Below are 17,240 nucleotides of genomic sequence, written 5' to 3'. Positions count from 1 at the left end.
TCTGAACCTGCTCCCGCCGCGCACCTGGTCCTCGGCCCATGCCCTGACTTGGAGAGCATCTCCTGCCCCAGGGCCTTTGCACGTTCTGTACCTTCAGCTTGCTGGGCTCTTCCCCTGCTGTCCACCGGGCAGCCCTGCCAGTCTGTTGGGAAACGCGGCCACTCTGCCTCCCAGAGATCTTCAACCCTTTCCTTGCTTTTTCTTTCTTTTTAAAATTGCGGTGAGGGCCTCCCTGGTGGCGTGGTGGTGAAGAATCCACCTGCCAACGCAGGGGACACGGCTTCAAGCCCTGGGCCGGGAAGATCCCACATGCCGTGGAGCAGCTGAGACCGTGCGCCACAACTGCTGTGCCTATGCTCTAGAACCCATGAGCCACAACTACTGAGCCCGTGTGCCACAACTACAGAGCTCATGAGCCACAACTACTGAGCCCTGAGCCACAACTACTGAGCCTGTGCTCTAGAGCCTGCAAGCCACAACCACCAAGCCCGTGCCCTAGAGCCCCTGAGCCACAACTACTGAGCCTGTGCTCTAGAGCCTGCAAGCCACAACCACCAAGCCCGTGCCCTAGAGCCCATGAGCCACAACTACTGAGCCTGTGCTCTAGAGCCTGCGAGCCACAATTACTGAGCCCATGTGCCACAACTACTGAGTCTGAGCCACAACTACTGAGCCCATGAGCCACAACTACTGAGCCTCTGCTCTAGAGCCTGCGAGCCACAACTACTGAGCCTGTGCTCTAGAGCCTGCAAGCCACAACTACTGAGCTCACATGCCACAACTGAGCCCGCAAGCCACAACTACTGAGCCCACGCTGTAGAGCCCACAAGCCACAACTACTGAGTCTGTGAGCCACAACTCCTGAGCCCATGTGCCACAACTACTGAGCCCACGAGCCACAACTACCGAGCCCACGCTCTAGCGCCCACAAGCCACAATACTGAGCCCGTGTGCCACAACTACTGAGTCTATGAGCCACAACTACTAAAACTGCACTCTAGAGTCTGCAAGCCACAACTACTGAGCCCGCGAGCCACAATTACTGAGCCTGCAAGCCACAGTTACTGAGCCTGTGCTCTAGAGCCCACGCTTTAGAGCCCACGCGACACAACCACTGAAGCCTGCGCGGCTAGAGCCCATGCTCTGAAACGAGAAGCCACCACAATGAGAAGCCCGTGCACTGCAATGAAGAGTAGCCCCCACTTGCCGCAACTAGAGAAAGCCCAAACGCAGCAACGAAGACCCAAAGCAGCCAAAAATAAATTAATTTTTTAAAAATTGTAGTAAAATACACATATCGTAACATGTACCATCTTAACTATTTTTAAGTGCACAGTTTATTTCATCTTCCCAAACGGAAACTCTGTCCCCGTTAAACACTCGCTCCCTGTCACTGCCCCCCGCCAGCCCCGGGCCCCCACTATTCTCACTTTCTGTCCCTATGAATCTGACTCCTCTAGGGACCTCTGTGAGTTAGGGACCGTACAGTACTTGTCCTTCTGTGACCAGCTGATGTCACTCGGCGTAATGTCCCGCAGGCTCATCCACGTTGTGGCATGTGTCAGATGCCCCTTTTCGAGGCCACATACTATTCTACCGCGTGCATAGACGGCGCTTTTTATCCATCGTCCATAGGTCTCTTGCTTTTTCCTGGTGGCACAGATCGCCTTTGCAGTTGTTTTATTTCTTCTTTGATTCTTCCCACGAGCAGGGAGGCCCCGTTGCCTGATCAGTGGTGGGACCTCAGTGGCTATCGGGTGAGCGAGTGAGTGAATGAGGGAGAATTTTAAGGCTCCTGCTCTCAAGCCGCCCTCCCCGGGGGTTGTCCCGGTTTGATCTGCCCTCATCGGGAGCTGGTGGAGGCCCACGCCTGGTGGGCGGGGATGCCCAGCACCTCCCACTGCTTCCTCTCTAATGCTGACCGATTTGGTAGATAAAGAAGAGCCTCCTCGCTGTGAGCCTGCAGGTCTCTGTGCACGTGGAGGCACGTCTCCTAAGGAGCGCGGGGCTGCTGACAGTATTTCAAGCTGAAGCGCTCTATTAACGGGGGCAGGAGTCTTCCCAGCACTACCGAGACCGCCACGGAGAACAGCTGCTTCTTTCTCCAGCTGGCTTGGCTCCGGGAAGCGGGAAGGGTTCTGGAACCCACTGTGCGCTCAGCTTGAGGGAGAATGAGGGCGGGATGAAAACCCAGCCATCCCTGGCGGCGGTGGAGGGGACATGTCCCTGCTCAGGGCTCCTGCTGCAACCGGCACAGCCCGCGGCTTGTTCGGCAGAAGGGGAACTGTCAGGGGGGCCTGACTGATGGCCACGAAGTGGGAGGGCCAGGCTCAGGCTGGCCACCCACCCATGGCTGGTCACACCAGGGATGGGGAGGGGGCCACGCTGCTGCCACCAGTGGGTGGGACGGCACTGCCCTCTGCATGCCGGCCGGACCCTGCAGAGAGGCTCGCCGTCCCTCCTCCCTCCTGGTGGCCCTGGCCCCGGACCTGGTCGGGGTGGCGAATCTCATCCTCCAGGCGTGTCGGGGGGCCTGCACCCTAGCTGCAAGGGATGATGCGGGAGTGGCTGGCGCTTCCGGTCCAGAGGTTAGGAGGTGGGCTTTGTCTCCCCCCAGGACTTGAGTCATGAGACGAGGCAATCCACAACCCAGGAAGACCCCCTTCCTGCTGAGCACGGCCAGGCATGACCCATGTCCACCACCCCAGCTCGGGGGAGGGAGGGTCCACCAGCCACGTGGGCTGACCATGGGTTTGGACCCAAGGAGCTCCATCAGTTTGCTTGCTCTCTGGGACACCAGTGTCCTGAGCCAGCTCTCTCTGTCATTTGGGTTTTTATTAAAAAGGGCACCTTGGGAAGGTGTGAGGGTGTGGCAGACATTGAAACCGGCACCCAACTTTTACTTTTTCTTCTTCCTTAGGACTTCCTTAGACACACACCCCCCCATTTTAAGCTGAGCCTGTGGCCACGGAATAAATGTTCCACTGCCCAGCCTCCCTTGCAGCTAAGGTGGGACACGTTCCCACATTCAGGCCAGTGGGCAGGGCAGCCTCCTGTGCTAATACTGCTGTGGCCAGAGCAAGGGTGTGGAGCAGAGACGGTGAGGCTAGCTGACTCCAGGCCGACCTCTGCTCACACTAGAGGGTCCCCAGCACAGGCCTGCGTCCTGGGTCTGCCTGGAGAAATGGCAGCGATGGACTAATTCACCATTTTTCCAATTTGCACAAAGGCACTGTCGCCTTACCAAGCTGTGTGCCCTCAGGGCTGCATCTAGCAGAGGGATTGCCTTTTTCAAATTCACCCAAAGGTACCTCATGTGCTGGCAGCTGGATCAGCCAATAGGATCCAAGTGGAAGTGTCGTGTATGACGTCAGAAGTGTCAACAAAGGGATGAGGGCACTCTTCTTTTTTTTTTTTTTTGCGGTACGCGGGCCTCTCACTGTTGTGGCCTCTCCCGTTGCGGAGCACAGGCTCTGGACGCGCAGGCTCAGCAGCCATGGCTCACAGGCCCAACCGCTTCGCAGCATGTGGGATCTTCCCGGACCGGGGCACGAACCCGCGTCCCCTGCATCAGCAGGCGGACTCCCAACCACTGCGCCACCAGGGAAGCCCAGGCACTCTTCTTTATCCCCTTCTCCTCCCTGCTTGCTGGAGCATACACATAATGGCTGGTGCTCCAGCAGCCATCTGGGATCATGAGGTAGAAGCCTGTGTTGAGGATGGAGGAGCAGCAAGGTAGAAAGGTCTTGGGTTTCTGCTGCTGATGGAACTGCTGGCCTCTGCACTGTGATTCAGTGAGAGAGAATCTCCTCTAACCTGAATGGAGCCATTGTCATCTGGGTTTTCTATCACTTGCAGGAGAACCGAATTATAAGTGATACAGAGAGTGTTGATGCTCATTAGCAAACTGAAGGCTCTGAGAAGTCCTGCAAAAAAAACAACTGTTTCCCCAGTGCTTGCCAAACAGTCAACCACAGAACTCTCTCACCACCCAGCTCTTTACCCCTTAGGAGTCCCTTTATTTAGAGGAACAGCGTTTGGGGGTGACAGCTCCACACAAATTATGACTCAGTAATGGACACATGTCAAAGCACACATTCTAAAGACTTAATCCACAGTGATTGGTTGGAGACGTTCTGGGTTCCTGGGATTCCATTTCTCAATAATGGGTGGGAGAGGGAAAGAGTCAACTGTCTCAGGCATAGATACGGTGAGGTTTCAGGCTCTCAACTGTGTTTAAAAACATCTGTCCTCAGGCTTCCCTGGTGGCACAGTGGTTGAGAGTCCGCCTGCCGATGCAGGGGACACGGGTTCGTGCCCCGGTCCGGGAAGATCCCACATGCCGCAGAGCAACTAGGCCCATGAGCCATGGCTGCTGAGCCTGCGCGTCCGGAGCCTGTGCTCCGCAATGGGAGAGGCCACAACAGTGAGAGGCCCGTGTACCGCAAAAAAAAAAAAAAAAAAAAAAAAAAATCTGTCCTCAAATAACTAGCTTTTGGAACTGCTCCCTGCAGAGTCTGAATTTAGTCCCATCGCATAGTGATGGGTTGATGTAAGTCCCAAGGGTGTGCAAGTTCTGGGAAGTGAGTGCGTGGAAGCACGGGGGCATGTCCCACAAGGCAGTGCCCTGAGGAGGGGCAAACGGGGAAGCGGGACAGGGGGAGAGGGATGGTAATATTACCATGATTGAGGCTTACCATGACCGTGGGTGGACCCTGATCTAGTTTGATTGGATTCCAAATACCAGTGAGGTCGAACTTACCTCCTTCTTTACAGACACAGAAATCAGGGCAATCTGCCCAAGAACCCCGCACTGATAAGTGGGAGAGTCAGGATTCAAACCCAGATTGAACTGGGCCCAGGACGCTGCTCTCTGCAGGACTCAATGCTTGTTGGGGTCTAACAGTCCCAGCACAATTTGCACAAAGGCACTGTCGCCTTGCCAAGCTGTGTGCCCCCAGGGCTGCATCTAGCAGAGGGATTGCCTTTTTCAAATTCCCTCAAAGGTACCCTGTGTGCTGGCAGCTGGATCAGCCAATAGGATCCAAGTGGAAGTGTCGGGTATGACGTCAGGAGTGTCAACAAAGGGATGAGGGCAGGTTATGTCGGGGGAGTCAGGGGCTGACTGCGTCCCTTCCAAATTCATACGTTGAAGTCCTAACCCAGCACCTCTGAATGTGACCTTATTTGGAATGAGGTAGTTATAGATGCAGTTAATTAAGATGAGGTCATTAGGGTGGCCCTAACCTGATGACTGGGGTTCTTATAAAAAGGGGTGACCTGGAAACAGAGACACATGCAGAGGGAGGACGCCGTGTGAAGATGGAGGCAGAGGTCAAGGCTACCCCAGGGAAGCCCAAGAGTTACTAGCAAACCCCTAGAAGTTGGGAAAAAGCCTCCGGACGGAACCAACGCTGCCCACACCTGGATCTTGGCCCCCTTTCCTCCAGAACTGTGCGAGGATTAATTTGTGTCGTTTAAGCTGCCCAGTTTGGGGTACTTTGTTACGCCAGCTCTAGCTAATGCGGGGTGGGGGGCGGGGGGCGGCTCTAGCTAATGCGGGGTGGGGGGCGGGTGGCCGTCTATCTCTGGAAAAACTGAAGACACCGTCACTCCTAGCAGCCCCCTCCTCCTGCCTAAGCATCCCAGGGAGGGTCGGGCCCAGCTGTAGGTAGCACAGACCCAGAGTAACAGTGGCCTATGCAACAGAGGAATGAGTGTCTTTCTCTCTCATAGAAGTCTAGAGGTTAAATCACGGGACTTGACTGAGTGAATACACATGAAATGCTTAGAGCAATGGCCAGTTCATAATAGCGATCCGTAAGGTTTAGCCACTGCGTTCAGAGATGTTTGTGGCCGCACCACGTGTCACAGTAAAGCACTGGAAACAAGCCCGTCCGTGTGGGTGGGCGAAGCCGTCTGACGGAAGATGACACGGCCGGAAGTGGGTGAGCCGGTGCGGCACCGTCAACACACACCATCCTGAGGGCGCGGAGCTGAGCAGAAAAGGCTGGCGGCACAACGGTACCTATGATACCGGTAACACGCCATCCAGGGACACACGCGTGTGTAGCGAGACGACACAGGCGCCATCAGAAAGCCACGCGGGGCTCCAGCTGCCGTTGTGAGGTTTTATTTCTTCAGCGGGGCGGTTACTGTTCTTTCCACCTGTTTGTATGTCTGAAATATTCCCTTAAAATCAGAATATTACGCTGAGTGAAAGAAGTCAAATGCAAGAGTATAATCTGATGATTCCACTGATACACTGGGGCAGCTGAAACAAAGCACCACGAACGGGGCTGAAAGCAACAGACCTTCGTTCCCTCCCAGTATGGAAGCCAGGAGTCTGAGATCAGGGTGTCACAGGGCCGTGCTCCCTCTGGAGGCTCTGGGGGCGGGTCCTTCCGGCTCTACCAGCTTCCGGGGCTCCAGGCATCCCTGGCTTGCGGCCGCATCCCTCCCGTCTCCGTCTCCACGGCCACATCCTCCTCCTCTTGTCCGTGAGTCTCAGGTCTCCGCTTGCCTCTCCCCTAGAGGGACCCTTGTTGTCACACACGTGAGGGCCTTTAGGCCTACCTGGATGACCCAGGATAATCGCCCCATCACACCTGCAAACACTTCCAAAGAGGGGAACATTCTCAGGTTCCAGGGATTAGGACCTGATATTTCTTACTTGTCCTACCACAGTTCTACTGAAAAATACTTTTTTGAAAAAACTTCCCCATCCTCAGTCAAATCATCAAATGAGCCCCCCTGAGGTCAGAGCACATGTCCCGCCAGGTCTGTGCAGTCCCAGGCCCTCCTCGGACCAGGTGGGGAAGGCCTCCGCCTGCCAGGTTGTCTGTGGGGACCGGGACGGCTTCCCGCACAGCCCCCGGGGGGACAGCGGCGTGTGGCCTGCTCGCGGCTGCCGGGGGCCCAGGGCTGCAGAACACCCAGAAGGAGCCTCGGTCTTAGAGACAAATAGCTGATGACTAAGGAACTGGCCGTTCCCAAAAGGCACACCCAGCTGTACCTGGGGCTCTTTACAGAGGAGCGAAGCCGCGTCCACGACAGGAGGCCTTTCCCGGAAGATAGATGGAGCGCGGCAGCCGGGACAGGGTCAGGCAGCTGTGAGCACCCCCTCCACACAGCCCAGCCCCGCCAGAAAGCTCCCAAGGGACGGTGGCCTCTCCCGTCGAATCTTCGGCCTGCCCACGTGGTCTGAGGCCTTGGAAGGGGCTCCGGCGTGTAGGAAACAAGAGTGGGCCCTCAGGGCTGCGTCTTCAGCATGTCCTGCACGCTGTGTCCGTCTATTGCAATATCTATGGCTGCCCAGCCCTGTTCCCCGTCACTCTGGGGTACCTGTCTTGATGGCCTGCTGGGGCCCTTGTTTTCCCCCTTCATTTTGGTGGAGTGCATCTTCCAGTGCTCCCCTGGGCCCGGAGGCCACCTGCCTCGGGGGAAACGTCTACATCCTCCCTCCAGGGTTAAGGGAGAGCGTGCCTGCACCCAGGATTCTGGCCCACGTCCCTTCTTTCAGATGTCTTGAGGCTTCACTCCCTTGTCTCCCAGCCTCCACATTCTAGAGATGGAGAAGCTGGATCCCTTTCTCATTCCCTAGACTCTCTCTGTGAGCTGGGTTTCCCCACCCCTAAGTGGAAACTTTTTCTGATCTTCTTGTCCCAAGTGATCTAACATTTCACGATGATGTTCCCTGTGTGGGTCTTTCTCCATCTGTTGCGCTGGGTACTAGGCGGAACCTTTCAATCTACAAACTCGTGTCTTTCAGACTGGGACAGTTTCTTGAATTATTTCACTGGTGATTCCTTCTCTGTTGTTTCCTCTTTTCTGGAACTCCTACAAACCAGATATTGGAACCCAAGAAGCTCAAAGAATTCCAAGCACAAGAAACATGAAGAAAGATACATCACGATTTCCAAAACAATACTGAACATAAACAAAGTCAGAGGACTCACACTTCTTGATTTCAAAACTTACTACAAAGCTACAGTAATTAAAACAGTGTGGTACTGGCATAAGGACAGACATATAGACCAGTGGAACAGAACCAAAAGTTCAGAAATAAACCCATACATCTATGGCCAACTGATTTTCCACAAGAGTGCCAAGACCATTCAATGGAGAAAGAACGTCTGTTCCCCAAATGGACAGCCATATACAAAAGAATGAATTTGGACCCCTGCCCTGCACCATGTACTAAAATTAACTCAAAATGGATCAATGAACTAAACGTAAAAGCTAAAACTATAAAACTCTTAGAAGAAAACATGACCTTGGATTGGCAAGGATATAATACCAAAAACGAAACAAAAGAATAAACAGATAAATTGAACATCATCAAAAACAAAACACTGTTGTACACCAAAGGTCATTATCAAGAAAGAGGAAAGCTACCCCACAGAATGGGAGAAAATATTTGCAAATCACATGTCTGATAAGGCTCTAGTATCCAGAATATATAAAGAACTTCTACAACTGAACAACAAAAGGCAAACAACTCAATTTTAAAATGGGCAAAGGACTTGAATAGACATTTCTCCAAAGAAGATACACAAGTGACCAAACAAGCACATAAAAAGACGATCAATATCATTAGGGAAATGCAAATCAAAACCACAGTGAGATAACACTTTACACCCACTATCATGGCTGTAAAAAACAAAACGCAGAAAATAAGTGTTGGTGAGGACGTGCAGCAACTGGAACCTCCATGCACTGCTGGTGGGGATGTAAAATGGTGCGACCGTGGAACACAATTTGGTGGCTCCCCCAAAATTCATCATAGAATTATCACGTGGCCCAGCAATTCCAGTCCTGGGTATAGAACCGAAAGAACTGAAAACAGGTGTTCAAACAAATGCCTGTACACGAAGGTGCATAGCACTACTAGGCACAACAGCCCAAGAGTGGAAACAACCCAAATGTCCATCAACTGACGATGGATAAACAAAACGTGGTCTGTGCGTATAAGGAATACTGATCAGCTACAAAAATGGAGCAGATTCATGCGGCAGCGTGGGTGAATCTCAGAAACATCAGACAAAGTGAAATAAGCCAGACACGAGAGGTCACATATGGTACGATTCTTTTTATATGAAATATCCCAAACAGGTCAAGCCGTGGGGATGGAAGGCAGAGTCGTGGGTGCCCGGAGAGGAGGGGAGAGGGGAGTGACAGCTTAATGGGGGATGAAACGTTCTGGAACTCGACAGAGGTGGTGGCTGGACGACCTCTAATAAACGCTAATGAATTACACATTGAAAAATCATCATTTTAGGTTAAGTGGATTTCACCTCAATTAAAAAACCCCAAACACTCAAGCCACTCCAACCAAGCCATCCCCCAGTGGACCATGCTGCTGGGAGAAGGGCCACGGTGCCGACGCACGCTTCCTGGGCCCCATTCTCCTGCTCCCCCCTCTGGACTCCTGGGAAAGGCACTGGCCTCTGTCTTCAGTCCCCCTACCCCAGTCACGGCAGGGGTCCATCCGCCTGGCTGAGTTCTCTTTGAAAAGATTTGCTTGCTGAAACATCTTAAGAGAAAGTTAGTTAAAGAAGAACACATCTAATCGAATAAATCATATGTAGATTCATTTAGGTGGCCAGGTGTTAATGACGGGGACCTATAACATCTCTGCTGGGCCCGGGCTAAGCACTTAGCATCCTTGACACCCACTGTGACAGTGACGCCCAGTGCCAGGTGGCTAAAATCGTGTGTGTTTGTTTAGTGTTTACGAAAGCGAACGAGAACAGCCGCACAGCCCTGGGGGGTGGTCAGAGCTGGGCTGCGGCCCCGGCACCTCCACTTTCCGAGTTTGTCTTCTGGTTCCGCTCGCGGGCGGCCACGAAGTTCAGCAGGTCGATGGCAGTGACGACTCCGAACACCATCTGCCTCTTACTGGACTCCCCGTGGCTGTGGTCTGAGGGGGGACAAGGCCGCAGGTTCAGAGGGGCCTTCATACGGAGCGGATCTGAGGCACAGGGTGGCGGGGGTGTGCGGGGAGGATGCCCCGTGTCCACGGGCACCTGTGTGCCCTGGCGGCCCAAGCACAAGCGCCGTCCCCTCCCAACGCAAGCCACTTGGGCGAAGCTGCAGAGAGCAGGGCCCTGACCCCGCTGAGCCACGCCCACCAGGGACGCCCGACGGCCACATTCATTCAGAACAGACGGGGGTCGCCCCTGGTGCCCAAGGCCTGAGTCGTGGCACGAAATTCCAATCCTACTCACACCCAACACCACCGGCTCACATCTCTGGCCTACAGTTCTGTGTTCAAACCCATGCCTTTCTCTCAGGCTTAGAATGCACGCAGGCCGCTGGCCCCCTGCCCTGCCGCCCAAGGGCAGAGAGGGGGATGGAGATGGTATATTTTACATTTCAGCTCGACTGGGCCATGGAGTGCCCCGATACTGGGCGAACATTCTGGGTGTCTTTGGATGAGATCAACTCCTGATTGGATGGACCTAGTAAAGCAGACTGCACTCCCCAGTGTGGGTGGGCCTCATCCAGTCAGTTGAAGGCCCGAATAGAACAAAAGGGCTGACCCAACGCGAGTAAGATGGAAACGTCCGGCCTTTGGACCCGGAAACATTGACTCTTGGGGCCTTGAACCTGGCCACTAGCCCCACAGGTCTTGGGACTTGCCAGGCTATAAGCCGTTCCTTAGAGCAAATCTCTGTATACACACATCCTACTAGTTCTGTTTCTTCGGGGAACCCTGACTGACAGCTGTTGTGAAGCACACAGCGGGCCGGGCAGAGCTGAGCAGCCGGTGGCAAACGCCCAGGTCGCACCCCGTTCCACCAGACCCCGCTTCCTTGTCTGTCCCTCACGCCTGTGAGGGCAGAGGTCACACAGGGTGGGCTGCTGGAGACACAGAGAGGCCAGGCACCCTACTGGCCGGCTCGGAGCACCTCAGGAGAAAGCAAGGGGCACCCAGAAGAGATGAGGGGCTTCGAGGCAAAGGGGCAGCTTTGGAGCACTGGGCCCCACGGGGGCGGGCAGTCGGAGTGGTCTCCAGGTGCCCCGGGAGATACTGGCCAGAGCTGGGTCAGCAAACTTTCTGTAAAGGGCGGTAGGGTCTCTGTTATGACCCCTCAGCTCCGCCCACATAGCACGAAAGCGCCGCTGACAGTGCTTTCTGACAGGGCGGTGTCAAAGGAAACTATTTACAGACCCTGAAACCGGATCCCACGTCAGGGTGTGTAGATGTTCAAACACGAGTGTGCGACACAAGAAGGGGAGCCGGGGCCTGGACGCCCTCCTTGGCACTTGGAGGCTGCGAGGCTGACCGCAGCGCCGCTCCCCAGCTCGAGGGCTGGGCGGGGCGTACACACCTGCAGGTCCCCCCATCCCCAAGACCAGGTCCCGCGCCCAGGAACTGAGGACGGGAGAGGGTTAGGTGGGGGCGCCCAGGCCCCGGGACCAGCCCTCGGCGGGCAGGAGGGCGGGCTCCAAGGCCCACCCCCCCACCGGCCCCAATTCTCAGGATCTGTATAACTCTCGTCCTCTCCCGGCACCAGAATAACATCCCGGGCCTCCAGAGATGCGGCCAGGAGGTCCGGGAAGGGCTTTGTGAGCAGGCTATAAAGCCCTGTGATCTCACCGCGAGCCGGTACCCAGGTTGGCCCACAGCGGGGTCCCTCTGAGATCTGCACCCAAGGCTGGGGATCAGCTTCTCCAGCTCCCAGACGCCCTGTGCGCTCACGGCAGGAAAGCGCACACACAAGCCTGGGCCGGGGGCCCGGGGGCCAGCACCCCACAGGGCTCCCGCCCCCGCCCCCAGCCCGCAGAGGGCCCCACTTACACTGGATCTGCTCGTGGACCACCAGGGCGAAGTGGTCCATCTCCAGGATGTGTGAGAGCTTGCCCAGAGGGTCCGTCAGGTGGATCTGGAAGGGAAGCCGCGGTCAGCGCTCGCCAGGGCAGCCCAGCTCGGCCGGAGCCCGAGGAAAGCACAAGGCAGCAGGAGGGGCCGGCGTCCCTCCAGAAGGTTCTTCTGGAGCCTCTTGCTGACTTAGAAACTGAACGAGCCCTGACACACGTGAAAGGACACTTGGATGACCTGGAAGAGTCCGTACATATCACTCTGCAAAGAGCCAGTAGGACGGCTTCCCACAGTATGATTCCACCTCTATGAATTTCCGGAAAAGGCAAAACTAGTCAGATTGGCGGTTCAGGCAGTGGGGAATGGGTACAGGGATCCAGGGCACGTGGGGCACGTACACTACTGTGTGCGATGCTGTAATGGGTACAGGTCACTGTACCTTTGTCAAGACCCACAGAGCTATAGAACCCAAAGACTGAACCCTCAGTAAACGAGTGACTTTAGTTACGAACAGCGTAACATGCGCCATCCATCGGAACAAATCCTACATCAGTGCAAGATGTGACAGGACAGGGCGTGATGAGGGGCGGGGGTACAGGGCCTGGTGAGGGGCGGGCAACGTGAGCGCCCACTCTGGGCCATCTGCTCAGTAGACACACGATGAGAGCTTCCAAGAAAAAGAAGAAAAGGACACTTAGGTCCGTCTTTCAAAGCCCAAGGCGATCTCCAAAGCTGTGAGCCCCACTGGAACAGTTTCTAGTTCAGCTCTCGCAAAGGAGGCAAGTTCCCTGGGAGAGGACGCAAGCTCGGGGGTGGGAGGAAAAGCGCCAGCAGTGCCTTAACCTGTGTAAGGAGGGCTGGGCACCACTGCCCGCCAAGCACTAGAGCAGCTGAGCGGTACACAACACAGCGGCCCCGGGCTGTGGAAGCAACTTCCCCCATGCTTGCCTTTACGAGGTCAGATGCTGGGTGTGGTCAGTAGACCACGGGGGTCAGGATTTCTCCTCTCCGCCAGGAGAACAGGGCGGAAAGGGGGCGCCACAGCTCCATGGGCACCTCCCCCTGCTGCTCACTGCCGGCGGCCAGACCCCCGTGGCGGCAGGAAGGGGCAGCCCTGGATGCGGAGGGTGTACCCAGGAGACAGGACCCACCCAGGTTTCCTCAGGGCCGCATTCTCCTCGGGACACTGTCTGCACCAGGGATGCAGGGGACCCTGCTGAAGGACGTCCTGTGTCCGCTTACACCCACCGCTCGGTTCCTGGAGCAGAGCAGGCACGCACGGCCCCACCCAACATCTCGGTGGCAGGGCGTCGAGACCCCCGAGGGCCTGGATGGCACTAGAGCCCAGGGAACTGACGCTTGGCTACACCCCGGGGGAAGGCTGCAGCTGGAGGTCAGCCTCGGCCACTAAGGGGGGTGACCGAGTGGAACAGGGAGGAGCCAATCCTGACTACAGGCTGCATCTGTTTCTTTTACTTTAACCTTTGCTTCCCGTTGCTTTTGTTTGCTAAAAGGACAGCCTGCCTTGGGGAACCCCGCCCCTCTGCCTGAATGTTAAACCCAAGTGCCTTTGTTCAGGGAAACGTCCTGACCCTGCCCACCTGTGGATGGCTGCAAGAAAGAAGAAACAAACACATCCCCTCCCCGAGGCTGGCCATTCCAGGGGACATTTGCATATCTTATGGCCTTTTTACTTTACTTCCTCACCTCCTCCCCCTCTCTGTTCTGTGAAAGAAACTGGCATCCAGACCCCGGGAAGATGGTTCTTTGAGACATCAGTCTGCCATCTTCTCCGTCTGCTGGCTTTCCAAATACCGTTGTATTCCTATAGCCTCGACACCTTGTCTCCCGATCTACTGGCCTGTCGTGCGGCAAGCGGAGCAAGCTTGCACTCAGTAACATTAGAGCGCTCGGCTCTTCCCTGGGGGAGGGAAGGGCACACACAGCAGAGAATCAGCAGGCGAAGCCAGAGACACAACAGGACTGGACTCAGGCATGGGAGGGGGTGGACAGCAAGCACACCACACCTCGGAGGGACCTCAAAACACTCTGCTGGGCCTCCCTGGTGGCACAGTGGTTAAGAATCCACCTGCCAATGCAGGAGACACGGGTTTGAGCCCTGGTCCGGGAAGAGCTCACATGCCATGGAGCAACTAAGCCCTGCGCTCTAGAGCCTGCGAGCCACAACTACTGAGCCCGTGAGCCACAACTACTGAAGCCCTCACGCCTAGAGCCCGTGCTCTGCAACGAGAAGCCACCGCAATGAGAAGCCCTCGCACCGCAACAAAGAGTAGCCCCCGCTCGCCGCAACTAGAGAAAGCCTGCGCGCAGCAACAAGGACAGAACGCAGCCAAAAATAAAATAAAATAAATTTATATAGAAAAAAAACCACAAACCACTCTGCTGCATGAAAGAAGCCAGACAAGGGTACACACGGTGGGGCTGCATATGCGCATGGCCCGGGGAGGGCGCACAGTCTACAGGACAGGATAGACGTGCGGGGAGGGGAGAGGAAGCCGGGGTAGAAGTGGGGGAGGGGATGGATACGCTCACTCTTGACTGTGGTGTCGCGAGTGTGTGTTCATTTCAAAATCATCAAATGGGACACGCTATGTTCAGCTCAACGCAGGGAAGAGAAGGAGGGGCAGAAACTTCCAGAAAGGCTGGTGGGCAATGGCATGGGCGGAAAGGTTGCCCCTGCTCAGCCTGGCTGGCCACCCACATGCATGTGACGCTGGGCCCTGTGCTCCCCGCTCAGGGCCCACGGGGGCCAGGATAGCCTCTTGGAGCCTCCACTGGACTGGGGGCAATAAGGGCTCCAAGAACACACCCCGTGTGCTAGGTGCTCGGGGCCTGGGGGTCAGAGAGGCCGAGGGGAGGGGACGGGGGGTGGGGGGCAGGAGAGCAGACACAGCGGTGCCAAGGCAGCAGGAAGGGACCGGCCCGTCTGAGAACCAGGGCAGGTGGACGGCAGGAGTGGAGGCAGCCGGGGTCGCAGGGCCGGGACCCTCCCGGCTGGGCTTGGCAGGAAGGGGCAAGACCCCACCCACGTCTCCTGTGGTCTCTCCAGCCGCAGAGTTAGGGCCAGGAGTGAGGGGCCATGCAGGGACCACGCCAGAGGCGATGGCAGCGCGGTGGATATGGGGAGAAACACACAGATTCTGGCGACATTTCGGCTACGTGTGAGGTGGGGAAAAAGGAAAATCAAATCCATTCCTAGATATGGGCTCCACCGCTAGCCTTTCAAGCGGGAGACAGCCAGCAACCCAGCACTCCCACTCACTGGGGGTCCGAGGAGAAAGGGGTTGTGGAACGCCAGGAGACCAGGGAGAGGGGCTGCCCTGACCCCAGGCACCCTCGGGGACACAGAGTCGGCTCTGCCCTGGCCCATCACAGGGTGGCCATCATCTCAGGATGACCACGGGGTCTGACCAGCCCCGGCTCAGCCTCCAGAACGTTCTAGTTCTTATTAAATACTTAGGCGTGCCAGGTGATCTTAAATGAGGTGTGCACAGGACAAAATCAGGGCCCGGTGCCCTGGGAATGGTCATGCTGGCAGATGCCCGGCTCGGCTGGGATGACGGTCCCTGGGCTTGCCAGTGACCACAGGCATTGCCAAAGTACAGGCGTGGGTGAGCCCTCACCAATGCTGGCCTTACCCACCTGGGGCTTCTCGCTTTGTGAAGCTGGGGCGAATTGTCAGATTTAGGGGTCTGATGGGGTCAGGGGCGAGGGACGCGTGGCCCCGCCTCCCGGGACAGAGCTGGTCTCAGCACCGACTGCTCAGGCCTCGCGAGGCTCGTACCTGTTTGAACTGCTTGTAGATGACTTTTCGAACTTGGTCCGAAGGCTGAACCTTCCCCGCGAGCAGGGACGACAGCATGTTCCCCAGGGTCACCATCCCCAGGATCACCCTGGGGAAGCAGAGGCGGTACAGGAGTCAGCACTGGTGCCTCTCCCGCACCCTCCACACCCCACCCCAACCCACCCCCTGCCAAGACAGCAGAGTCCAGCACAGCCACCCTCAGGGTCAAGCCCAGAACTCCTCTTAGAACCAACCACTATCTACCCAGGGTCTCTGTGTGGCAGGAGCCGAGCAGTGACCAAACACCCTGCCCTTGGAGCTGACCGTCCAGTGCAGGCAACGGGAAACCAGTGAGTCCTCTGGGCATCTCCATTCTGACAGGTATCAAGGGTGACCAGCTGGCCAGTGTCCTGGGACATGGGACTTTCGGTGCTAGAATTGGGACAGTCCCAGGAGAGCCCTGATGGTGCGTCACTGTCACCAGGGCACGTCTGTCACGGCCTTCCACTGTCAGGCACATGCCCAGAGCCAGGGCAGGACCCTACACCGGCCTCCTGTGCACATGCTGGGTGCAATGGGCTGGGACCAAGGCATTAAAGCCCAAAGGCTTAATACAAGCAGCCCCCATCCTGGCCGGTGCTCAGGGACCAGCCGTCCAAGACTCTGAGCATCTGAGTGCAAAGTGACCAAGGCCAGCCGGCCAGCTGTGGGGTCCACTGGGCTGCCCCGTCCAGCACCGCGGACACAGAGCAGCGTGGAGCACAGGCTGGAGGCGCCCGGCAGGGCCCTCTGAGGGCAGAGCTCTGGATGGAGGCTGAGACTGACCCCGACTCGTCCACCACGGGTGCCTGGTCGAAGCCCTTCTCCCGGAGGATGTCGATGGTGTGCTCACAGGTGACCGTGGGCAGCACAGTCAGCGGGGCCGACAGGCTCAGCTCCTGAACTCGGAGGTGCCACCACCTGCAGGAAGAGGGTGGGCCAGGGAGGCTGAGTCCAGGACAGGGAGGCCGCAGGGGCGCCCAGCCAGGTGCAGGACAGCACACGTGCCCGGGGTACCAGGAACGCAAGTCGCGAGCCACACGCGTGCGGCTGGGGAGACATCTCTGCTCAGAGGCGTCCTCACCATGGCTTCTTCACCAGGAGGTCCTCCTCCTTCATGAAGCCCTTCTGCAGCATCCACTTGTCGCTCAGGAACTTGGACCTGCGGCACCACGAGTCACCAGGGGCTCACCACCACCTCTGCCCACACTGAGGGTGGAGGTGCTCAGAGAGGGAAAGCCCAGCATCCCTCCCCAGACCCCACGGCCCAGCAGAGACCCCAGAGGGGCTGGCCGGAGGCTCCGCGAAGAGGCCTGAGAGCCAGAGTCCAGAAAGACCCCCTAGGGAACGGTGGTCGACGGGGGCATCTGGTCAACCAGGGCTGAATGAGCTCAGAGCACAGCAGAAGGTTCTGTGGTACTCTGGGACCTGGGACCTGGGACCCTTTTCTGCAGTGCTTGCACCTGGACAAACGTCTTCTCAAGCAACAGATACAAAGAGACTATGAGGGACTAAAAATAACTGCATGCACAGTACAGCTGGGGCAAATTAAGGACAAAACAAGATAGA

At 56.7% G+C, this 17,240-nt stretch overlaps 1 protein-coding gene across 1 annotated transcript in view; it reads right to left on the bottom strand.

Moving 5' to 3' along the window:
* Positions 1-8,897: 8,897 nt before the first annotated feature.
* Positions 8,898-17,240, bottom strand: part of CBS (cystathionine beta-synthase) — a 30,613-nt gene continuing 22,270 nt past the window's right edge. Inside the window, exons 12-16 of the mRNA XM_030835511.3 lie at positions 16,756-16,833; positions 16,458-16,592; positions 15,633-15,741; positions 11,807-11,891; positions 8,898-9,922 (exon numbers count right to left, since the gene is read on the bottom strand). Of these exons, the coding sequence (XP_030691371.1) occupies positions 9,777-9,922; positions 11,807-11,891; positions 15,633-15,741; positions 16,458-16,592; positions 16,756-16,833 (553 nt within the window). The 3' untranslated portion in view covers positions 8,898-9,776. The remainder of the gene's footprint in view (positions 9,923-11,806; positions 11,892-15,632; positions 15,742-16,457; positions 16,593-16,755; positions 16,834-17,240) is intronic.

The sequence above is a fragment of the Globicephala melas genome, chromosome 4 (genome assembly GCF_963455315.2).
Source record: "Globicephala melas chromosome 4, mGloMel1.2, whole genome shotgun sequence".
Classification (NCBI taxonomy): domain Eukaryota; kingdom Metazoa; phylum Chordata; class Mammalia; order Artiodactyla; family Delphinidae; genus Globicephala; species Globicephala melas.
The sequence above is the reverse complement of the archived record's forward strand: the minus strand, read 5'-3'. Positions and strand labels throughout refer to the sequence as shown.